Source organism: Pseudopipra pipra, chromosome 5 (assembly GCF_036250125.1).
Source record: "Pseudopipra pipra isolate bDixPip1 chromosome 5, bDixPip1.hap1, whole genome shotgun sequence".
NCBI classification, from domain to species: Eukaryota; Metazoa; Chordata; class Aves; order Passeriformes; family Pipridae; genus Pseudopipra; species Pseudopipra pipra.
The window spans coordinates 6,029,720-6,053,988 of NC_087553.1; the positions used below are offsets into that span (position 1 = coordinate 6,029,720).

At 36.0% G+C, this 24,269-nt stretch overlaps 1 protein-coding gene across 8 annotated transcripts in view; it reads left to right on the forward strand.

Moving 5' to 3' along the window:
- CCDC91 (coiled-coil domain containing 91) overlaps positions 1–24,041 on the forward strand; it is a 119,591-nt gene extending 95,550 nt beyond the window's left edge. For 3 of the 8 annotated variants that reach the window (XM_064654268.1, XM_064654269.1, XM_064654270.1), the window contains exon 13: positions 156–923. In XM_064654268.1, the coding sequence (XP_064510338.1) occupies positions 156–335 (180 nt within the window). In that variant the 3' untranslated portion in view covers positions 336–923. Of the gene's footprint in view, positions 1–155; positions 925–4,167; positions 4,204–5,911; positions 5,984–22,845 lie in introns of those variants that run through there. The other 5 variants (XM_064654271.1, XM_064654276.1, XM_064654273.1 and 2 more) reach the window with 4 other exon arrangements.
- Positions 24,042–24,269: the final 228 nt, after the last annotated feature.

Consider the following 24,269-nt stretch of genomic DNA (forward strand, 5'->3'; position numbering starts at 1 on the left):
CAATAGGACCTCTAGAGCAGACCATCCAGGCCATCTACTGCAGGCTCCTCAGAGATGCTGACAGATCACACCATGTTGAATTGACAGTCATTTCCTGCAGATACTTCAATAGCAGTTCATCTGTCCTTAATCTCTTGGATTTCCACTTTTGCTAGGAATGGAATTTTGCCAGAATGCACAGAGTTGGAGCTCATTGCCATTATGTCATTGCCTGGTTGCTGTTTACCTGTCTTGCCCTCGTGAAGTTTTCATTAAGCGTTGAAACAATGAAAATATCATCTTCAAAAAAACGAAATCCTCTTTGGTTTATCCTGAAGGAGCATAAGTTCCATTAATTTCCTAGAGTTCTTGTATACCAGTGTTTCAGTCAGTTTTTTTTTTCTCATATTGATCAATTGACACATATCCATTCATTTAAAAAAAAAAAATCATCTACATTTTTCTGGCATAGGATTTAGAAAGACTGCCTGTATACGGGAGTGAAAGATGTATTTAACTTCAAATCATTCGACATAATAGCTTTTATATGATTACATAACAGGCAGAGGAAATGGACCTTGGTCAAAGCCCATGTACCTGTAAGAGTAACAAATATAGTTTATGGACTATGCTAAAATGTAGCAGCTTATGGAAGGAATTCCTAGAAAGAACTCAGGGTAAATGCCTTGTTTTCTTCTCTGGGATACTGTGACCTTTGTTGTCCTTTGAGTGATGGGGGCATCCCAGTTATAAACTTGCAAAGGTAACATACCCTCTGTACTTTTCATCGTTGTTTTGAAAATCAGTTTGTAGAATCTTTCAAACCACAGGACGTGGGCACACCAATGTTTGTACCTGGTTAGCAGTGGTTAAATGCTTCAGAAAAGGGGCCATAAACTGATTCTTATCCACCTTGTTTTCTAATAATACAAATTACATTTCATCAATATATCAATTTTCAAAGTAGCTTGTAATTGCTTAGCAATTTATTTATTAAAGCTTTTTTTTATTAAGTGTTATATAATTAATAAAAAAATTAACACACAAATACTACTATAAAATAGTTGTGATATCAGTTTAAGAAATACAATTGTGGTTTTGGCAGTTAGAGTTTTGCTACAAATATTTTAAAATATTAATGAGTATTTACAGCTGTATTTGTGCTTGGACTCTTGGAAGAATTTCCATAACAGTTTATAGAAGTTGGATCTGGCAATGCCACAAGATCTGCAGTGCATTATAAATGTAGTCTAACATGATATTGTAAATAATAGTAAATAAATAATATTAATATTTGCTTTGAGTTGGAAAGGATTGTGAATGAGTCTTTTTAAAAACAGATTGATATGATAACTATTTGTAGAAATCATTTGTGTCAACATAACGTATAGATTGAAAGTAAACCATAGAAAATTCCTGTTGCATTTCCAAAAGTGTTGAGACCTACCAACCATGAAACCAGCATATCATTGATGTATATAGAGCTTAACAGCCACTTAGAGAAGAGAATGGACAAATGCAGGGGATTATTTGAATTAGTAGAAAGTTACTTAACAAAAAACAGGAATATCATCGTGCTAAAATGATGGCAAGGACAAACCTACCTTCCTCACTTAAGCTGGCAGAGAATTAGCTGGCACTTGTTTTCACCTTCAAATAAAGAACACTGCAAGTTAAAAAACCCCAGTAAACTGGAACAGAAAGAGGTGGTTTTAAACAATAAATGAAAGATGAGCCATGCATTGTCATTATGCCATTTCATACTTCAAATATAATCCCAAGTTCTTACGGATATACAGCACTGTATTGGCAACAATTTAAGTTATGTACCACAGTCTTTAGTTTGTTTTCTCCATTTTATATTATATGAAGAATTTGATACTAGAAAAATGGTATTTTTATGTTGCCACAGGTAACATCTTAAGAATCTGGGTATCTAAGACGTGAAGGAAATTACAGTCAGGAATTTCATTCTTTATTATTTCATGATTATTTTGTAACAGCCACCTTTATGAAGCATAGAAACTGAACTAGAGTAAGACTGTTCTATCTGTTCAAAGACATCTTCTATACCTATCAGACTTGTAGAGGTTTATATAAATATTCATAACACGCTGAAGAATTGTTCTAAGTCAAATTTGAATACACTTGCTACAACTATTAGCCACACTTGCTTTCTCCAGCGAAGATACATCCACATTATGTCCAGAAATTTATCTTTATTAATTGCCTGAAGGTATATTTCACCATGTAGAGTTGCTATGCCTGTGTTTGCACATAAGTGTCAGGAAGGCAAAACAATGCTTTACCTTGGTGCTGGTGGGGTGGGAAGTGAGGGGACAGAGGTGAAGTGAAGCACACAGGTAAAAAGGAGGTGGGCACTGAAGGATGACTAAATGGCAAGCCACTGCTTCCACTTCTGTCAGAGAAATAAATGTTATTCTTGTTTTGCATCCAGTGCATATATGTGTGCCACCTGTATCTGAGACATGGATGGAGAGGGAAGCAAAATCTTACAGTCTGGTTAGAGTGAGATGAGTAAAGAGTAAGAAAACTATTGTCTTTGAGAATCTGTTCATTTTGATGTAAGCTCAAGATTCACTGAAGTCATTTGTTACTATCATCTTTTGTTGCCTGATGTTCACAGTCCTGTCCCCTCTGGCCCTGCATTATGGTCCCTGATATCTGACTGCTCTGGAAACATCCAGTGCTGTGACAAGCCCCAGCACATTAAGTGGCCCAAGATGTACTAAGTCCCATAGTCCAGCCCTTGAGGCTCCCCATGCCTGTGGTAGTAAATGCTGGGGAGCATTTACCAGCTTTTTGCATTAATTGTTTAAAAATTCTAGTGTTTGGTTTTATACTGAATGTTTGTGAAGGTGTTCCCTCTTATTAGGTGGAACAGCTCTGGGTTTTTACAAGGGTTGATAGTTTTGTTTTGTTAAAACATCATGCTGACGTGGTGGCATACATGCACATGTCTGTATGTAGGCTCTTACATGTATGTGTGTGTATAGACTCACACCTGTATTTATTACCTGGGGATCAGGCAAGAAGTAGAGTCTAATGTCCTGTAAACTATAGCCTGGGATGAGAGCTCCAAAACCTTGATCCCTGGACTGTGAGACATAGACATAGCAGTTCCCTGTACTACTGTAGTGCTCTTGGAATATTTTTGCTTAAAGACCTGATTGATGGTTACATGCTGCTCTTTTAGGAGGATAAAGAAAGGCTGGGCCTATCCCTGCTCCAGCTCGTGTGGACTTCACGTGGGGCCTTGGCCCATTCGCCGAACACACTTTCCTTTAGTTTGCTGGTCCTGAATAAAGTGAATATAAACATAGCTTTGTCCTAAAGTGCAGTTTATGAGCAGTTCTGAGGAACTTTCATGATTGTTATTTGCTTCTGTGTGTGATGTGATTACAAAGTTGACTGAAATTTCAGAGGTATGTTAAAAGCATTCCAAATATGTGAGTGGAAGAACAAGAGAAGTTTCCTCTATTTTATATGACTGGCAGGGATGATTTTTTTATATTATTTCCAGATAGAATGCAAAAAAAAAGCCCCAATTTAATAAAAACAGTTTTTCAATAATTCAGAAAGTCTGAAAATATTGAAAGCTGTGTAATACTGATTTAAACAAGTATATGTGTGTATATCACAGTCACCTAAAGAGTCCTTTCTGAATTTTATATATCCAGATGTGTTATTAAAATTCTAATGATCGAAGTAATTAATTGGTCACTACTGTACTTAAAACTAAGATCTGTTTCCAATTATTTGCTGTTAGAAAGATCAGGAAATTCTTTACTCTGCTTCATATTTTTTTTTCATACTTAAACAGTGTTCAGAGTTCTTGTACATAATCTGCAGATGTTATTTGCTTTTTTTTAAAAAACTAAGCGCTGTCAGTTCTTAAAATCACACAAATTAGGAAGCTTTGTGGTATGGAGGTCTACAAAAGTATTCTGTTGTCCAATTTCAGTGTTTTATTTTCTATGCTACAGGTTGGAAGTTGTTTATAAATCTCATAGTTTAGTAATTTGCAACCTATTCATTGCAATTCAGTGCTTAAAAAAATAGTCATTCAATATGTTATAGTTTGAATATTTATAGCAGACAAAAATGTAGTGGTCTAATGTTATTGTGCCTACTATTTATCTACTTTTTAATTTTTAATTTAATTAGCTGTGCAGAGAAGAAAATTAATTCTTGAAGGTGGCATACATAGAACAAAGTAAGTCACGAGAGAGAGTTTCCTACCAAATAAATGTTGTGCTGAATAGGCTATTTAAAGAAATTTTCTAAACTGCAAAGATTCACTCCATGAGATAAATACTTAGATTGAACATTTCTTATAGTTGTACTTTCTGAACCAACATAGCCAGCCAGCAAGAAAATTTTAATTTTTCCTGTTTACATTGGCATTCATCTTCCCTCAGGAAAACGTACTGCTTGTTTTCTGACAGCAAAACTAAGTATATTAAGCAGTCACGTTTTGTCTGCTCATTGTAAACAGCTTTCATTGGCTTTAAAGGGCGTATTTTGACCTACCAGGGAAAGCTCACAAGTGAGGACTTGAGTAAACATTTGAATGACAGACTTGTTTTTGCAGCCCCTATTTCCCTGAAAGTCAGGCACTTGTCATAAATGCACTCCCATCCTGATTTAAGGAACAGAAACTGGGAGCAAAGATGTCACCATTACAATGAAACTCACTGTACTACTGTGTGTTCCCATATGATTTGTGCAGCTGTGCCTCATAACTTTTAGAAGAAAACATAACTAAACATTGCATTTCTCTGACTAATGTTTACCAAAATGTAAGTGCACACTTCAGAGTTGCAAAAGCTAAAGAGTCATGTTTTTGGGGTTCAGTATGTAATAGATAACTTCTTTTCTGATATTGTGGAAACCAAGGACTATTTCAACAACAGTATTTATATTTAAGGATCACTGGCAAGCTGGTATAAGCTGTGTCTGTCTTACAGTAAAATGAAGAAAAAGCCAAGTTTTCTCTTCTGAGTCTGCATAGAGAAATTACTCCCTTAGTTTGGTAATAATACAGGTATTTTTGGAAACTACAATTCCAGGCCCATTTCCTGCTTCTCTGACCAGGTGCTTTCTGTGCAGCTTTGTCCAGCCAACAGGATGTGTGGGAGGTTCCTCCCTCTGTGGAACCAGAATTATTTTTGTTCTTTTCTCAAAAAGACTTGGAATATTTGGAAAATACTAGTTTATCCTGATAAAACACCTTTGTATAAGGTCAGCTCCTCTTGGGTAAGACCAAGGCATACATTTTCCCAGTTTCAGTGGGATTATTCTGGAAAGAAATAGGTATTTACCATTTGGAGAGGAAATTGTGCATTTCATTCTGTGCACAGATATATTGTAGAAACAATGCTTTTTAAGGGAAGAAAAATAGCAATCAATTGATCAAAGTGATCAAGACAGCAGAAAATCCCTACAAGTAAATCAGATTAACACTGCTAATTTTCCCCATGACTATCCTTGTTTATCAGGGTTATTTTTAATAGTCTGCTGGATTTATGGAGTGTATTTGTGTATTTTGTATGTTTATTTTGTCTGAAGCCAAACAACTAGACCTTTAATTTCCCTTTGGAGTAGGTTTCTAACTGATACAGTCTTTTTGGTTTGGTTATGGCACAAAATCCCAGTTCATTTTTTTTTAAGTGCCACGTATTACATTTCATAATTAAATATAGTCATCCAGATTTGATTTATCATGAATGCAGTTTTAGAACTTTCTTTGTTTACCTTTGATTTTGTAGATGAGCTACAAAGCCCATAACATCTATCTCAAAAGCACCTTTACCAATATAGATTGTGGAAGGTGATCTGTTTCAATTGCTACTAACCCTTGTTATCTGTGTAGGTTTTTTTCCTAATATGTGAAGTCTTTTCTTTGCAGGTTCTTCATTTTTTAATATTCTAAGAGAAGATTTTGTGATGAAAACTAGTGTCTTATATTCAGTTATTTAAGGTAAAGAGTGCATGAAGTTCAAGTTTAATTAGATTTATCCACCTTGTTAAGGAGAGGCAGGAAATTCCTTTGGGTTGTTCAGATTGTCTGAGAAACTGTCTGTAATTCACTCATGAACATATGAGAAGATATGTGGTAGTTGGTCTGTTATTCATCCATCAAAATCATCACAGAAAATGGTCAATGAAGTTTGTCTTTAAAAAAATCAGACTAAAATTCTCCCTTTACATATCTTAGTGCTGCAGTTGAAAGAAAACTTTATTTTTTTACAATACTGGCATAAACACCTTAGTTAGCATATAGATCATACAGTCTTAATAAGGACCTTGTAATTTATAGCCCTTTTTGTATGAAGAACTAGATCAAATTAATAGGGAAGATCAGTACAGTAGAAGAGAAATAAGATGTCTGTCTGGAGGCTGAAACTGGCTATGACTGTAAAAAGGAACTTGAAAACAATGTTATGACCAGAAAACACCTTCAAACATCAGTTTAATAGAAAATAAAAAAGGTTTATTGGCCCCTCTTGTGAGACAGATAAAATTCCATGGTTTTTTCTTGCTATTGATTTGTAATTTTCTATTTACAGAGGTGACATTATCTTTCTAGAAAAATCTCACGCACACACAAGTCTTCACGCTCGTTGTTGTAATTGTGGTGTGTTGCATATTAAGCAATTTTTTCATAGCATTTTGTCTTCCTGTCCAGCTAAGAGCTGACATAGAATTCAACTATTGATTATCTATATTTTGTCTTTCCTGGAATTATTAAGTTGGTTGCTTTCTAGACTTTTGTTATATAGGTATCTCTGTTTAGCTGAGAATTCCCTGACCTTCTGTTGTTGACTGCACCTTTGCTTTCCTCTCTGTGCTTCTATAGGTGCATGATAGTTACTTTTTTGATACATCTGCTGCTACTGCCAGTAACAATTGAAACTCAACCAATTATTCCCTTGAAATCTGACTCCTGATGTAGCTTTAAATCCAAGAGCTCAGATCCTTGAGGTGATAATTACATTTAGATCATAAACCAATTCTTCTACTTTATTTATATAAAGTATGCCTAAAGTTTTTAACTGGGCACATCCAGTATTTATTTTCTTATAAGTAAATTCGCACAATTATTCACTATTTCTAATAAAGTATATATTTGTACAACTGACTGGCATGATGATGGAAATAAAAGAAGAAACCTCCTTACCTCTCTTTCAGAAATGTACTGCATGTGAATGTGAAATGAATGTACTTTGAAAGGCTTCTAAAACAGCTACTAATGTCTCAGATTGAACAGATTGAACAGAAAAGAACTGTTCCCAGTACTACACTAACTTCAGCAACTAGACTGTTAATTTTTTATTATATATTCAGGTTTTCAAAATACACGGTTGACTTTTTGGTTCCAGGAGGAGTGCTGGTGTGATCCACGTTGAGTACTGATGTGCTTGCATGGTTAAAAAGTGTTTGCTGCCAGCTGCTCCCAGCTATTGCTTAGAACAGGAATAAGGATCCAGCACTCTGTGTTCTTTCTAATGACCTACTCCAGGGAAGGCACAGCAAACACATAGCACCTGGTTTCAGACCAAAATCATAGAACCACGCAGTGGTTTGGGTTGGAAGGGACCTTGAAGATCCTGTAGTCCCAACCCCTCCCCATTGTGGGCAGAGACACCTTTCATCAGATGACTCAGGGCACCATCCAACCTGGCCTTGAGCTCTTCCAGGGATGGAGCATCCACAGCTTCTCTGGACAACCTGCCCCAGTGTCTCACCACCCTTTGATTAAAGAAATCCATGAACTCTGCAAATAAAGGTGGAGGGTTTCTGCACAGGAGTGTAGGTGAGGCCATGAATTGATGCCTACTTTGTCACACTTTTGTTATTCATATTAAGGAGCTGCTTCTAATGATAAAGCTTGGAATTTGATTTCTTGGGTAGGCAGACTAGACTATGTTATATCTCATATTCTTCAAGTTAACACTGTTAGTAGTGGAACAAATTCTATTACAATTCCTGGAACACTCTTTCCTTTGTCTCCTTGCTGAATTGGTAGCTTCCATTTCTCCTGTGACAGGTAAACTATTGTTAATCTCTGGTTTGATTCACAATCTACTCTCAGAGTCACATTAATTTGCAACCCTGGTTTCCATCAGGGATAAGTGTATTAGAGCAGTGATTATATGAGATACTCCATACATCCCCTGTAGATCCAGACTGCAATTTTTCCTGTATAGGGGATAGTACCTATGTAATGAGACATCACAGAACCTGGGGTTATGATGGACAGGATTGACCATTCCCTTCTTGGGCAAGAGGTCCAATTCCTTACCTGGGACAGAGGCTGTATCTTCATTTCATCTGATACTCTCAATCCATCTACGAGGTGAGATTAGAGAGGAATACTGCCAGAGAGAGAGAGAGAGGAAAAAAACTCCCACCTTGAATGCAGCATATTTAGGAAAAGAAGGTGGGAATAAGAGAGATAACTTAAATAGAGGCTGATAGAAAGTGTTCCAGTGACAGAGTTCTGATATTAGTGTATCTTACAATTGTGAATAGGAAGGATCCCACTGGCAAAGATTTGTGTTACAGATTAGTAACTTTCATGTATTGATCCATTTGTGTAAAGTCACTTGCAAAATCATGGATCAACACCAGAGAATGTAGTTGTGAACTTTTGTAGGTAAAGCTTATGCCCTTCAGTGTAAGCCAGTTATTATGAGAATTTTGATATGTGTCATTGTTTTGCAAGTGTGCTTGATTTCAGACTTTCAGCTTTCCTCTGAAGGTTTATTATTTGAAGACAAGTGCAAGTGGGAGAGGTTATGAAAATCAGTTTCTTTTAAGTTATTAATCTCGAATGAGTGACTTTTAATTTTTTTTTTAATACTTGTTATATTTTAATATGCCTTAGAACAAAATAGGGTGTCATTACCATTCTTGTTCCTGAATGTTTGGCTTGGCATTTGATGCAAGGCCTCAATTGCAGGCTGACGTGCCAGCAGCTGAAGCTGAAAACAAGACTGCGGTGGGCAAACTCAAGATTTAATTTCAGAAAGAGTGTTTATATTTTCCCTTGGGCCACATTAATGAGAGTCCAAACCCTAAATGTTACCACCAACACATTTTAACAGACCAGTTTCCCAGTTTTTAAAGTGTGGTGTCACCTTGAGTATTTTTCTTTCAACTTTTTCCCCTTCTTCTGACTTTAAAAAAAAGCAATGAAGCTGTACCATTTTTGGCTGAATTCAGTGTCATGTTTGGTGAACATAAAGTTCTGTGACATGCAACAAAGTTGAATTTAAAAACATTTAATCCTGTCTTCTATTTCTGTATCAGCTATTTGAAGAATTCAGGTTTAGGTTACAATGCAACCCCTCATGTTACTACAAAACACACCTGCATCCAGCATGTGATGTAGGGGTCCCTATGTTGCTGTCCTGAATCCTCCTGATGTCAGAACATCTGTGCCATGCCCAGGATGAACTTGTGACCAGCAGGTCAGTGCCAAGAGAGACAGTAGTGATGGGGTCACTGAGAGTTCCTCAGCTCAGTTTCCTGCACCTTCAGCTGGGCCTGTTTTGTGGCTTTAATAGGATTAAAGAAACATTTACATTGAGGCTTTAGGAGCATTTTCACACTACTCCTTTACCCAATTCAAAGAGCAGTATAAATCCAAAGGATTAAGCAAGGGATTTATGGGAAGCTGTAGTGTAAGATGAGTTGGTGCACCTGGCTCTCCTTTTCTCCTCTGTGGATAAGGAATACTGAAGCAGTACTGCATGGGGTGTGGAAGTGAGCCTGGCATTTTTTTCCTGAACTTTTAAGTCTCTATAAGGTTTGAAACTATTGTTTCTAAATATTAAAATTAGATGAGAGTTCCTGATGGAGGGATATAGTATTTCAATTGATCGATCCTATTAGATATTTTTCTTTAGAGAGTATTATGGCACTTTTCTGCAGCTTTTCAATAGTGAAACATCATGCATTTAAGGGAATATTTAATTTCCTTGAAATTATAGTACTCTGTCTTTAAAAAATGGAAAGGGGAAAAGAATACAATTCTCTGCCACTTAGGTTCATTGAAATCCAAAGGAAATTGTTAAATAACCAAAATTATAATTTTCAAACTCTTTGAGTGATCACTTATGCTGATGAAAGCGATTTACTTGAAACTACATACATAACCTATTGTATGTTTTTTGCAATTACTTTAGAGTAAAACTGCCAGAGTCTGAAATTCTTTACTTAAGTTAAAACTGTTTTATATATCCTTTTGTGCCTCAGTGTATAAATCTACAAAGACTAAGATTATGCCTGTACTCTTTAGTCAGGCGAGATTCCAGTTGAAACTGAAATCAAGTGGTGTTATTACTGAGAAAATATTGTGCTATCAAAGCCAAAAAGGGAAAAAATAACAGGATGAATTATAATGTTCCGCAGCGAGATGAGTGGATACTACCCTATTTCAAAGCTACTCTTGTGATTCGGATGTATTGTGTTTTTAATCCAATGTGTATCATTTCAATTACTGCAAGAGTAACTTTGGATTTGGTCTGCAATCACATAATTATACAACTTGCTCTGTGGGTATGGGCTGTTCACAGGAATAAAGATTTGCAGTGTACACTGTACAGTGTCACCCAGATGTATCTGTCTGTGGATAGTGCTGTGGGTTTTCACATCATTACATGATTAAGCAACACCTGAGGTCCAGAGGAAGTGGAAAATGTCATCTAGGGTCCCTCTATTCTGCAAGTATTTGATAAGAAAGGAGAAGAGGCTTCTATATTTCTCTGTTGTCCATTAGGAAGGCTGTGTGTGACAGGAGGAAGCGAGGCATCCTTACACACCTCTGATCCCCTGTAAGTGAGGCTCTCCTATATTGTTCCTGATTCTTCCTTCAGTGTTAGAATTTTATACTGTACTTCTGGAAATGTGAGAATTGTAACCAGATCATTTGTTTGAAGATTTGGTGGTTTGTGTTTCGTACAACTTTCTCAAAATAGATTTTGATATTAAGTTGAGGAAACAAATTCAAAGTTCTTAATTAGTTTTGTGAAATTACTCATTTTTGCAATGCAACTCGTGACTCTTGTCCAGAGGCATTTTCAAGAATCCTTTAGATAAACTAAGAGTAGGTAATTTAACAAAAAAACCCCAACAACAGCAAAACCCAGAAAAATCTATGCATCCATGTGTGTAAATGAACATGAATACCCTTATTTTGCCATCCTAATGAGAAAATTAGACAGGTCAGCTGAATTTTGAAGGTTAAACATTTAATATTCTAGTAGACTGAATAAGTGAATCTTTTGAGGATGAGGACTTTGTGAAGTTTTGTCATTCCTATTAAAATAAAAACTTTATTCATTTGCTGTCTTTGTCCTTCAAATTCATCTATATTCTTATAACCAGATTTGTATTTCACTGTCATTTTTTAATTTAGAATTTTGGATTATATGTAACTAGGTATTTTGCTAACACAGCAGCAGTTACAAATTTGCTCTTTAAGTTAGTATAGTCCACATTTCTTTGTACTAGATGGAAAGTTTAATCAGTTCAGTATGATCAACTTGGATTAATTAAAGCTAAGAATATCATCTGCAATTTTATTTTCTTAGTCATAGGTCAACTTCTTGGCTTTTTCCAAGTCCCTGCTGTACCATTCTCTTGGCACCAAGGGGATCCCAAAGTGTCTTAGAAAGTTAATTACGGACGTGCTCAGCAAAGGCATTTTGGCATCCACCTGCAAGACTGTCAGACTGCAAAAGAGAACAGGCAATTGTTCCACTCTGATTGACTTTATTGTGAGTTCCCACTGCAGAGATCAGAAGATGGGTCACAGTCTCGTCCATCCCTAGATTTCTGTGATACCATTTCAATTACGTTGGAATTGAGCCCCAAAGAGACAGGGACAGAACACAGAAGGCCCTTTTCTCCTTTGTGTTTCTGTGACATGCAGGGACAGTTTTGTGGTCTCTGGATTTGTGTTGTGAAGATCCAAAAATCACACTCATCTTAATAAGATGGTCTGTAGAATTTCTCTGTCCATGTACCAGGATAGATTAGCTCAGAGTAATTGCAGAGCCACCAGGAAGTCCCTTTCCTCAGCAGATTCTATTGGCTGTATGGTTTTGAGGGGAAATTATTTTTTTACTTTGTTCAATGCACAAATAAAATGAGGAGATACCTTTGTGCATAAGGATGCGTTATTCTGAGTGGGTTTTGCTACAGCTGAGGAATATTCAGGGTTCAGTGTTTGTTTGGTTTTGGGCATTTTTACTGCTTCTCATTTACACCCAAGTTCTTTTATGTGGAGATATTTGAACCTCAGTAGTTTTATCTGCTTACTTTTTTCGTTGGGGAGTTATTGGAGATTTTTCATTGCCGGTTATATGCAGAAATTTTCAAGCTATTTTTATCCCAAGTCTTGCAGCTTCTTTGTTCCATTTGTCAGGTATGTCTTTTGCTGTTTTTAGCCTTCTGATGTACTTTGATTTGAAAAAGTAAGTGGGAAAGTTGGCCTTACCATATGTGTTTTGATGAATCTTTCCTATGATTATTTCCTGCAATTGGATTCCCACAGCAAACCTAGTGGGATCAAAATTTGAGACTTAATCAAGTTGTCTGTGATGCTTGAAAAACATGTAAAGTAAATTTTCTTACCTACAGCAATAGTAAGATTATAGAGATGAAGCAAAACGATGTGGTTTCCTGTTTACTTTTTTTATTCAAGTCTTTATCCATGTGTTAGAAATTTAGCAAGATGCTTCAATGACTTATAGTTAATATGTATATATGTTATTTCTCTGCTTTGGCTGCAGGCTACTGACTCATATCATTATTATTATTGTGGTCAAGTGTATTTTTCCCTCCCTTGCCCTTTCCCCCCACTCCACCCTGCTTAGCAACAGTTTCTTGTCCTTTTTTTTTTAAATGTAAAATGAGGTATTGCTGAGTTAAAAAACTGCTCATCTATCTGTGGTTGTATGTCCTTCATGTTATTATTTCACTCCAAAGCCTTAATACAGATCTGCCTCTGGAAAAGCAGCAGAATAGCCAGTCTAGTAACCAAAGTGCTTTGGGTAATACACTATAACTGTGCTGTTGAGAAGTCTCCACTGGTTGATGGTTGCAAAAGGGATTTGGACTTGTGTGGAGCATAAAGCCTGCAGATTATTATGTTTTGCTGTCCCTTCTTGAGAATCTTCTGCTTGTGGTGCTGTAAGTGATGACCTGCTGAGAGCTGTGGGTGCTCAATCTGGGTCTGTTTTGGAACAAGGAGGTCTTGTCTTTGATAACATTATTGCAGCTGCAGCTCTGTGAAGTGCTTCTCTAGCAGCTGTCCTGAATTTTGCTGCACTAGTTTGGCTTCAGATTTCCAATTGAGTTTTCCAGTAAAATGTGACTGTGCATAAAAATCATTATCAAAAGATTCAGTCTTCTCAATATTGAAGAAGTCCAATACTAAGTGTGGTCTCAAAAGTTTCTGTCTGAATGGCAGAAAATTAGTGTTCCCTGAACCTTAATGCTTAATTACTTATCCTAATTCATGTATATGCTTGCCGCTGACTTAATGCTAATTTTATCACGGATTCACTGGAGGCTGATTTTCTTTGTTTAATTTCTTTGTGTGAATCCATCAACTTTAATCTACAATAGTAATTTTAGAAAGATACCTGTATTTCATGTGATATCATCTTTGCCTATGCCTTCAAGAATATACTGTTCAATCCTGTCACATCTTAAAAATTAAAGTTTCATTAAAATGAAAATCTGGCTGTTAAATCAAGTGATGCTCAAAACCAAGAGGTAAGATTTTTCTCATGCTACTTCAGTGTGTACCAAAACTACAGTGTCTTATTAGGGGACACTTTCCTTTAGAGACAGCCAGTGACATATAGTGTCACAGTTTCACAGGAACCTTCAAATAATCATGATACAACTCCAGTCTCCTTGATGTCTAAGTAGACTCAATATAGTCTGACTCATTATGTTGTCTGTAGTTTCAGCTTTCTTTATAACATTGGTTTTGCAGCTCCCAGCCTAAAGGACTGATTCTCTGTGATGTGTGTTATTAACCATTTGTTGTACTTCTTAGAGGCAAGGAAGTTGTGCTCCTGGTGAACCTCCTTTTAATGCAGGATCAGAAAGCACTCATGGCAATGGAATAACAGTTATACAACTGTGGAAAGGTTTACCCTGTGTTTTCACAGTCATGCTCATTATTAGAGTAGGTTTTTTCAGTTTGTGTACACTGCAAATGCTTTTGATGCAATAATTACTTCTCTTTTATGTACTTATCCCCCAAGAATGCAAAATACATTCTCTCAGTAATAAAAAAAAAAATGTTCTTATTAATGCCTGCATTTACTGTTGACTTTTCAGTTAAGCTTAATTAATCCAGTTCTGTAGATATCATCTTGGTACTGTAAGGCAATTCCGTGGGCATGACTCATCATGAGCCCATCAGATAAAAATTTTTTATTTGGTTTGATAACAATAGTAATTTTTACATGTAGGAAGATTGCTGTTGCTTTTAACAAAGCATGGTTACCCTGGATTAGTTTGGAACATGTATGCATACTTACAAATTAAGCGAATCTTTGCTACCAAATCTATCACCCAGCCCTACATTCAGGGCTTTCAGGAAGCATAGTCTGATAGTCTTCAGGCATTTTCCTGGAGAGATGGTAATTTGTGGTTATGATGCTCCACAGGGGCCCTGTGTAATCTCTGCCAAGTCATTTGTAGCCATATTAAAACAACATGTGAGGGTGCCCAAGACTGACTTGGGTACTTAAAAGAGTTGAAGATTAACAGAAAACTCTCGAGAATTTCCATGCTCCATGAGCACAGAGGGTCTGACAAGCCTGGATAGAAAGCACTTACAAATCCTTTATTTAGGTGCTACTTTTCCAGTTCTTTCTTCCATGTCAGAGGAGGTGATCTGATGAATTTGGCCACATTGTGATTAGTCTCCTGCTCATGCCTGCCTTGTGGAGACTGTAATCTAGTGTGTCTCTGAAGCTGTGCAGACACTTGCCAGGGCCAAACACTCACCATTTATCATTCAGCAGTTTTAGGGATGCTGTTCTCTTGTATTTCTGCATGTTTATCAAGAATCTTGAAATCTGTGTCTTAAAACCAGGACAATCAGATTGCTAGACCAATATAGTAGCAATTACGGTAACTCCACATTTTTAGTGTGTGGTGATAGTCTATAAATAATTTGGTCAAGGAACCCCATGTTCATAATCTGTTAAGCAGGTAGGTCACTCCCAACATTGCTCATGTGTTAATGCACATAAACATTTCCATTATTATTTTTGTGGGCTTAAAAAGTGCCTATTTTTCACCTTCTCCAGTAGTCTGAGCAGGTGCTGCAACCATTTTTAGTCCTTCATGCACTCAATCTAATTTCCTTGATTGAAAGCAAATTTCCTTCTCTTATTTATATGAGGGAAAGTTAGTATTTTCTTACACTCATGTGTCCAGCTGGGAGACTGGAGATTCTGAGTGGGTTGACAGGGTGTTTTCCCACCACCTTCAGAAACTAGGGAAATATGTTTTAAAGATGTGTCCAACATATGGTATTATTTTAATGATCAAGTTCAGAGCATAAAATCCTTAAGGTTTAGAAGTTGCAGCATTATTTATTTAAAGAGAAAAAAACATTTTCACATGGCAGTATAATTTATGAAACATCACTCTTTCCTGGAGGTTGTCCTGAACACTGATGACTTTCTAATGTGTAGCAGATACTGTATAAATTACAGCCATGAAGAACCTTGTTTTTATATACTTACTAAGTGTTATCAATAGTAGAAATTCACAGGTGGACAGACAAAAATGTCCTGTCCTGGGATTAACTCTAAAATAAGCTCTGCTACACATATGTACCATATGGATCTGTTTTCCTTCTCATCCATTACAGAAATGAGAGGAAGCAGTTCATTGTTTCCTCATCCAACTCTCAGATTTGCAGGTTCCTCAAGGTAATAATTTTTTTATATGGTCTACTTAATGTGCTAGGGAATTTTTTTAAAGCCTTCTGTTTACTCTGTGGGGAGAAGTTCACATTAGTGCATTGGGAAAGAGTTCTAGGCCCATACTTTTACTAGAAAATATAATCATGTAGCTGAACTTCTGCAACTACAGAACATTTCAGGATCATGTCAGGATCACTCACTAGTGTGGGTTAATTAGGGGGGGGAAACAACAAAACCTATCTATATATCATAAAAATTGTACCAAACAAACCCCTTGTCTTTGGATTTTCCTCTAAGAGGGACATCTACCAATCAAGGTGTGAGAAGACTGTAATGTTCTGCTGAACAGAGGGTTTTTTTGGCCAATATCTGGTACAGTACATGCAAAGAATCCTAAGTTACAACAGGCCATTTCAAGGTTTGCTTCACACCATGAATTGGGACAGGAGGAGTCTACAAAAGTTAAGGTTTTACTAATACAAGAAAAGCCATGATTTTTCAAAAAAAAAAAAATTCTCTCTAAAAATGTTTAGAAAATGCCACAGATTTAAATTGCAGTCATTTATTCACTTAGCACTGAAGTTCAGACCATTGTTTAGAAGGACCATAACTATATTTTATAATGCTAACTGATGCTAAAATGATTTTTAAAAGTTACATATCGTTAAAATATACATGTATTTAGGCTAAACAGAAATACCTAAAGGCAAATTCAGTTGCAACGTCAATGGTTGGCTCTAAACAAGCAGTTGTGTTACATCTGGATTAATTGCTCCACGAGCAACATAGGATATATTCAACATCTTATTGACTCTGTGGAATGATTCCCTGCACATAGCAAAGAATGCCACTGACAGAATTTTTTAGTAAATTACTTATGTGCGTGAACAAATCAAGCATCAGAATAGTTTCTTCCTTATACTTAACTAACACATATTCCAGATCCCACTGATTTCAAAGAGACTTGAATTTCTTCCTCTAGTCCTTAATAATTAAGTACATTAATACTTAGGAAAGAAGTCTGTCATCATCAATGCTTTTTGTCTAATGTTCTCTTCTCCATGGACACATCCATCTAAGTGTTGATCACACAGTGCTAAGTATAAACTATAGAATAAAAGGAAATATTATTCTGGAGTCTTTTCGTGGAAGAATGTAAGTTCACTTTATTGTTAGTTTAGACTTATATTCATTTTCTGCAAAGATGTTTTTTGACATTATTAAAAAATCATAATCTGAGGTATGTTTGTTATCATTCTTCAATTTATATTTACTTTTTTAAAAAAAGTTTTTTAGTTAGTAAATTAATCTAATACAAAACCATATAAAATGAGAAATAGAAATTACAGTTAATTTGCAAACAGCAAGTAGACAAAGCTTTTGTATATTTATCAATAATAAAAATATATAGAGAAATTAAGACTAAATAAACTGAGACAAAATTTAACAAATATTACAACAAAGTTTCAACTGCTTTTACCCTCAGTATTAAAATGTCCCCTTTCTACTGAACATTCCTTAGATAGGGGACAGGAAATATGTAGATTTGCTTATACTACTGAGTCTTTTGAAAAAAATGGAAGTATGCCAGGACAACGTCTTTAAATAATAACCTGTGGCTAATCAATATTCAGCTTCAAAGAATTAACTATTCAACAGCCAACAAGTAGCTATTTGTAAACAGTAAATGGAAAAGAAAATGGAAGGCCTTTATATTAGCCTCACTAACCTGGACCTGCTTAACTTCTTCAGAACCCATTCTCTTTACCCATTTTCTGAGTGTTTTCAATTCCCCAAAACGTTCATTTTCCCTTTGAAATTTCCTGTCTGTATGATTTTCTTTGAGTGACAAGGATACTTTTGAGGATTTTAAGTCTTCTCCCACTGACCCTCCCCCTTATATGGCAAATATAAACATATATATCACTGCTAAAATGTTTTCTTGATGTACTTCTTAGCGTATTTCCTAAGAAATCATCAGGACTGAAAAACTTATTTCTTATTTTATGATCTTAGGGAAACTGCTCTGCTTCACTAAATTATAGTGGCATGATTATTTTTTATTTGTTTTACAGTCTACATATGTGAGATCAGCTATGAAAATACCAGTAATAAAAGTAAAATTAAGAGCTTTTTTTTTCCTCAACATCTTTGACCTTTCTTAATCTCTGGTCTTTGTATGTGTCGAATTTCATGTTAAAGAGGAAGATTGCAATTTTTACTCCTGTTAATATCACAGAGCCAGAGTAGTGAGCAGAAGTGCATTTAATCCTCAGATGAGCATTTGAAGTACAGGTGAATTTTTCAATACATATTTAAATAAATGTAGCTACTATTTCTACAGCTGCAAATACATTTGGTATTGGAAAATGGTATTATCTGAAAAATAGTTTTGAAAAATACACTTTTAAACAGTTTATACAAAAGGGAAAATTATTGAGCCATATGTAACGTTAATGTTGCTTTCTTCACTTTTCTGGGTGAACTTCAGGTCACAGTGAAATTAGTAATGAAATATATCTTTGCAGTGTTGAGATCAGGATTCATCCATAAACCTTCAGTGCTAAACCTAAAATTATATTTTCCATATGATGTTTTATTACTTCCTAGAAATGGATAATATAATTCTGACATAATTTATAGAGTTCTGACTGGGTTTCTCTTCTAGAAATTTGAAATATTTACAGCGTTGGTGAATATTCACTAGAGGAAGATGAGCATGTATGCCACGAAAACATACCTATTTGCGGGTAGATATTTTAAAGGGAAGGTATAGAGGATGTGCATGTGTAGTTAATTGTATAAGAAACTAATTTCTGCTTTAGACATCAGCCCTGGAGACTTTCATTCCATTTCACAGAAAATTTGAATGACATGATTAAGTGAAGAAAATGTAGAGCTAAGAATACTTGTTAACTTTGGAGTTTTTTGAGCTATGTGTGGATGAAGTGATAGAGGGGGAGATGAGATGGCTTAAAGGAAAACAGAGCAGCCTGGGATGGAAGCAGTTGCCTGGTGGCAATACTGTGCACCAGGCATGAGCCTTTTTTTTTATTTCCCAAGTCAAATTCTCGCATCCATTGATAGGAGTTCTGCTGAGGCTGTGCCTCCCTTTAGGTCAGGCCTTGCATGGCTCGAAGGCATGTCATCCTGGGTGGTCTATGGATGTGACTAAGGTGGGACCCCACGGTGTGTCTCATCCAGTCATCTTTAGCCACAAGGGTTTGTGGAACCACACCTAGACCTCAAAAGTGGACTGAAGGTTTAAACTGAAGGGAAAAAAAAAACAGCAGTGAATGTGTTAGAATGCCCTGCAAGACTCAACTCATTTTTGGTAAATACAATGTCTGAATGATTGTGGGAATTTGAGGACTGTTTAGACCCTATGGAGTTCAGGAAGTGCTTTTCCCAATCTTTCATAGCCAGTTTCTCAGTAGGGTCCATACAAGTGCCTAGAGAGGCAACCTCTGGTTCTGAAGAAAAAAAAATCTGTACAGAGTTAAAAAGATTCTGTTGACTAACTTAAAATAATGAAATTCAGGACCATTAAAACTGAGCTAATTAAAGCCGCGCTAGTAGGACACAGTCTAATGAACTGGGAACTTTGAACTAATAGATTTCATACGGTGGAAGAGAAACATTGATTAGTAATAACAACAGTCATGGTAGGATGTAAAAAAATGCCCTCTCTTGGTAGATCTGAACCAACCTGATGTATTTTTCAGTATCTATAAAATTAGAGCAGTTGGGTCGGTTGGGTTGTGTGACTGCTCCATCCCAAATACGTTATTCATACTGATCACATTTGCATATGAGTCACATTCAGTTTGAATTTGCCAGATGTCCGTTTATGTTTGTTTAAATAATGAGATCATTCCATGAGGTGAACAGAACCTAAAAATATAGAGGGAAGACTGTTTGGAAAAACGAGATTTAAAATGCCTTACTTACATATTTTCACATCTTAGGGTATATTATGCAAGCAGGAGCACAGCAGTGTTGAGGAACTTTTCAAAAAAACTGTGTCCTTTGCTAACAGTTAGTTAAACAATATATTATATAACAAAGCTTCATTGGACTTGTTTTTATTTCCCAGCCAAGCCAATTTCTCCGATAATGAGAATATTCTCCTTTTGAATACATTCAAATGTACCATTCTCAAAGCCAGCATCATTTTGTTCTTTCTCGTTTTGTGTAATGTGAAGATCCCAAGTCTTTTTGGATTGTTTTGTCATTTATTGTAGCATGGAAGATTTTTAAAAGGTCTTGCTCAAGGCAAAGCTTACTCATAAGCTGAGCAAACAAGGGGGAACTGAATTGTGAAGTTTTATTTTATTGAATTTACATAAACTCTTAACAAGCAATAAATTTTTCTTATGCACAAATGGAGACTACCAACTAACCACTTGAGTTCAACAAAGACTTCCCAAATGTGTACTTAGTTCATTTGAGACTTTTAAAATCTTGCTAAGCCTGAAGAAATTCTGCTTTGTTCGTACTGCAGCCAATCACTCCACACATTAAACATTTACATTAGTACTTGGTGAAATAAATTTAATTGTATACAATTTGAGATTGCTGCCTTGGTAAAGAAAGTTAACAGCAGCAAATCAGAACACACATTGGTGAGCTACTTTGATCTCTTTAAAGCAGAATTTGCAAGGAAGGGCTGCAAGAAAAAAAAATGGAGCCAAAGCTCTTGGTCTAAGCTCAATGAAGAGTAGAAAATAGATAGAAATCTAGGAGTACAGATACACAATAAAAGGAAGCCAATGAATTTCAGTTTCTAAGCTCCACCAGCTGATATACCAGAAGCAAGAGAATCTGATGACATAATATGTGTACTGAAAGAGGTTTCTCATGTTTAAGACATAATAGATGATATTATGCGAATTGCACTATATCTGCCCATTCCCCAAAGAAATATAGATCACAAGCACAAAAACATCTTCAAGTTTCCCCCAGCAAAATGTTCTGTATGTTTTAGACCAGAAAATGGGAAGGAGGCAAGGTATATTTCAAATCAGAGGAAATGCACCATCACAGCAGTGTGCTTATTTTGTTCATTTGTTCCAGACTGTCCATTCTAGGTACAGCTTTCTTAGAGGTCAGTTTGCTGTTTCTTTCATTTTCATGTCAGTAGCAGCTGTTACTTGAATATATCAAGAACAGACTTTTCTGAAATTTAATTGAACTAGATCTGCTGTAAAATCTGCTGTAAATCAGTGGGCAAGGTTCACATCAGGCTGTGCATGGATCACTAATGCCTGCTTTTGCTGAGATGCAAAAGTTTGAACAGCAGCTGGAAATTTGTAGAAGCCCAAGCAGACCAGGTTGGACGGGGCTCTGAGCAACCTGGGATAGTGGAAGGTGTCCCTGCCCATGGCAGGGGTGGTTGGAACTAGGTGATCTTTAAAGTCCCTTACAACACAAAACATTCTATGATTCTATTACTGAAGGAGAGTTTTATGATTGTGTGGCATCTAGAAAATACACGTGTGTTCTGCTGGTGACTAGACTTGACACATTCATCTTTGTTGAAACAAGTTGCCACAATATTCCAGCTTCCAGAGCCTGCTTTTGCATGTTAGGGCAACTTATGGAGTAGCAAAGCACAGGCTCATATAAATGCTTCCCTTTGTGTGTTAAATCACAGTAGTGCAGCTTTATCCTGAGTGCATTTTCAAAGTGAAGTGCGAGCTATCCTAACTTTGCCTTGCATTCTGTGTTGATATGTAAAAAATTAGTTTGTTATAAAACAAAATGTCCATTCAAGTGATTGTTAGAGCAACTAACTGGACTGCTGATTGAAAAGTATATATGTGCAGGGTGATACCACAGGATCAGTTTTTGTTGAAAGCTGTAATTAAAGCTGTGAGTGTGAGGTAAAAGAGGCACAATATTTGAAAAGCATATCCATTTGCCATCAGTCAAGACACTGCATATGGTCTTGTGTTCAGGAGTCTGACAGAAGTGCTGGACTTCTTCAAAATTCCATTACTTCCTTTCTCTCCAGTGTTATAACTTTTATGTTACACTACCTTTCAGTCTCCCCCTGTGTCATCGTTTTGTATGTATTTGGTTGAATTTAAGGATAGTCAAGTTGAAAACATCTCTCAGTTGTGATATTATCGGTTGGACATTTGAACTTCAAAATTCAAATGGAAGGAATTCTGCAGTGTGTTTCATGTATTAATATTATGATATTAAGAAAATTCAAATGCTTTTCAGTAAACCCTATTTTTATGTCATATATATGATATAACCCACTAAGCCTTGTTATGGTGTTCTTATCTTTTTTGGTGAGAAAGGAAGGGCCGTTGTCTTTACTGCAAGTAAGTGTATAGTTCACATTGTCTGACAGTAGGGTACCCAATAAAATGTAGGAGTAAACAAAGTAGGCAGAAAGTATTACAGCTTTTCCTCTGGGAACTATTTAAACATGCTGCCATTTAAATTCACAGTGGGCTTTGAAGTTTTGAATATGTGGTTATAAGTAGTGGCCATTTTAAAGCAGAAGCAGTATCTTTTATAAAAGCAGCAGCTGTAATTTTAAAAGATTCTGGGGGGATTTTCCTGGTGTGGCAGCTAGGCTGTTTAGAATTCTTAACTGTCTTGTGCAGCATTTGACAGCTTTAACGGTACTCTTAGCCTTATGTACATTTTATTTTGAAGAAACTCAAATACTTCATTGACAAGTTATTACTAAATTGCATACACTGAAATTACTCAGGTTCTTCTGTTGTTGTCACATTTGATTGTTGAATTGTTGTTTAATATGGTTGAATTTTTGCTGAGAAACCCTGGCGTTTGTTTCCAGGTTTTTTTTAAAGTTGATCTATCTTTTTTTTATTATTATTTATTTCTACAGCTTGATCAAGTTGTCCGTCAGAGAAATCTGCATAGTTTGGAACTTTTCCTTTCATGTGCACAGAAACAGTTAAACGTTTTATTAAAGGAAGAGCCAACCACAGAGGAAAACAGAGACTGACATTCCCGGTACCACTGATACAGTGTGATCTGTGAAGCTGCAAATCTCAATTCAGCAAGTGATGAATATATTCTAATCTTTTGGGATTGTATTATTGATTCAAGGTTGATCTGAAACCATGCTTGATAGAAATGTGTGGATGATGTTCTGTTATTTATTTATTTGTTTTACTGCTATTATCAGATTGCAAATATGGAAGGGGAAAAAATCCATGAGAAAAAACAATTGGGTTTTTTTATGATTTTGTTTTCATTACATTTTCTAGTAACCCATGGTTGAAGTGTTAGGTAACTTGTAGCACTGATGAAAACATTTCCCTGTTATGTCTGTTTTAAATTTGGCATCATGTGTTGATGTGATTCATCGTTATTTTTGATATTTTAAAAATTTGTGACAAACTTACTTGAATATTGATATAAATCCATCTCTATTTCCACAGTATATACCCAAGTCCATTGCCTCAGGTGAGCCTGAGGAGCTTATTATTTCTTACTATTTTTGATGTATAACAGAGGAATCAATGCTGAAACATAAGAGTGTTGTCAGGCATTTCTTTAATCATTTATAAAAAACTTCAGCTCTGGTAATAGAAAAATTTAAAAACTAAACAGTGCATCTTTTTAGAGTAGTGCAAAACACTGCCATAGCCAATGTATAGTATGTATTTTATTTCTGTTTTACAGAGCTACTTCGATTCCAAAAGTAATTTTCTCATGAAATTACGATTAATGTGACTGACCTCAGTTTCAGGAAGAAGATGTATGTAATTATGTGGAGACTGATACTGCACTGCCTCAGTGGAATTTCTGACAGAATAAGGAGAGCAGCTTGCTGACCTCAGATGCCCTTTCTGAGTGCATGAAGGAAGTAGGAAAGCTCCCCACAGACATTACTGGACTTCGGATCAAGTCATAGGTCTTTCTAGTCTTGCTAACAGCAGATGGAGTGGAATTTCTGTGCCTGCACTCTATTGATTGTAGACTTGGGGCCTTAGTTTTAAAAGAGTGCTGAATGAAATAAGGGAAAATAAGTGTTCACGCTTAGGTATGTAAATAAACTAAGAGTGATCTCTCTTATGGTGAGCTCGTGATTCAGTGGGGGACTTATGGGCATTTTTTAGTGTGGTTCTTGTTATTCAGCAGTACTTTGGGTTTTTTTGTTTGGCTGGTTTTTTGCACCAGCAGTCACTTTTCATAATTGCTCTCGGAGAGCAATAAGGAAACACCAAATGGTTGCATAAAGTATTTGACAGTATGAAATATGTATTACAGAAAGTTTAGAATTTTATTTAAATCTTTTTCTGC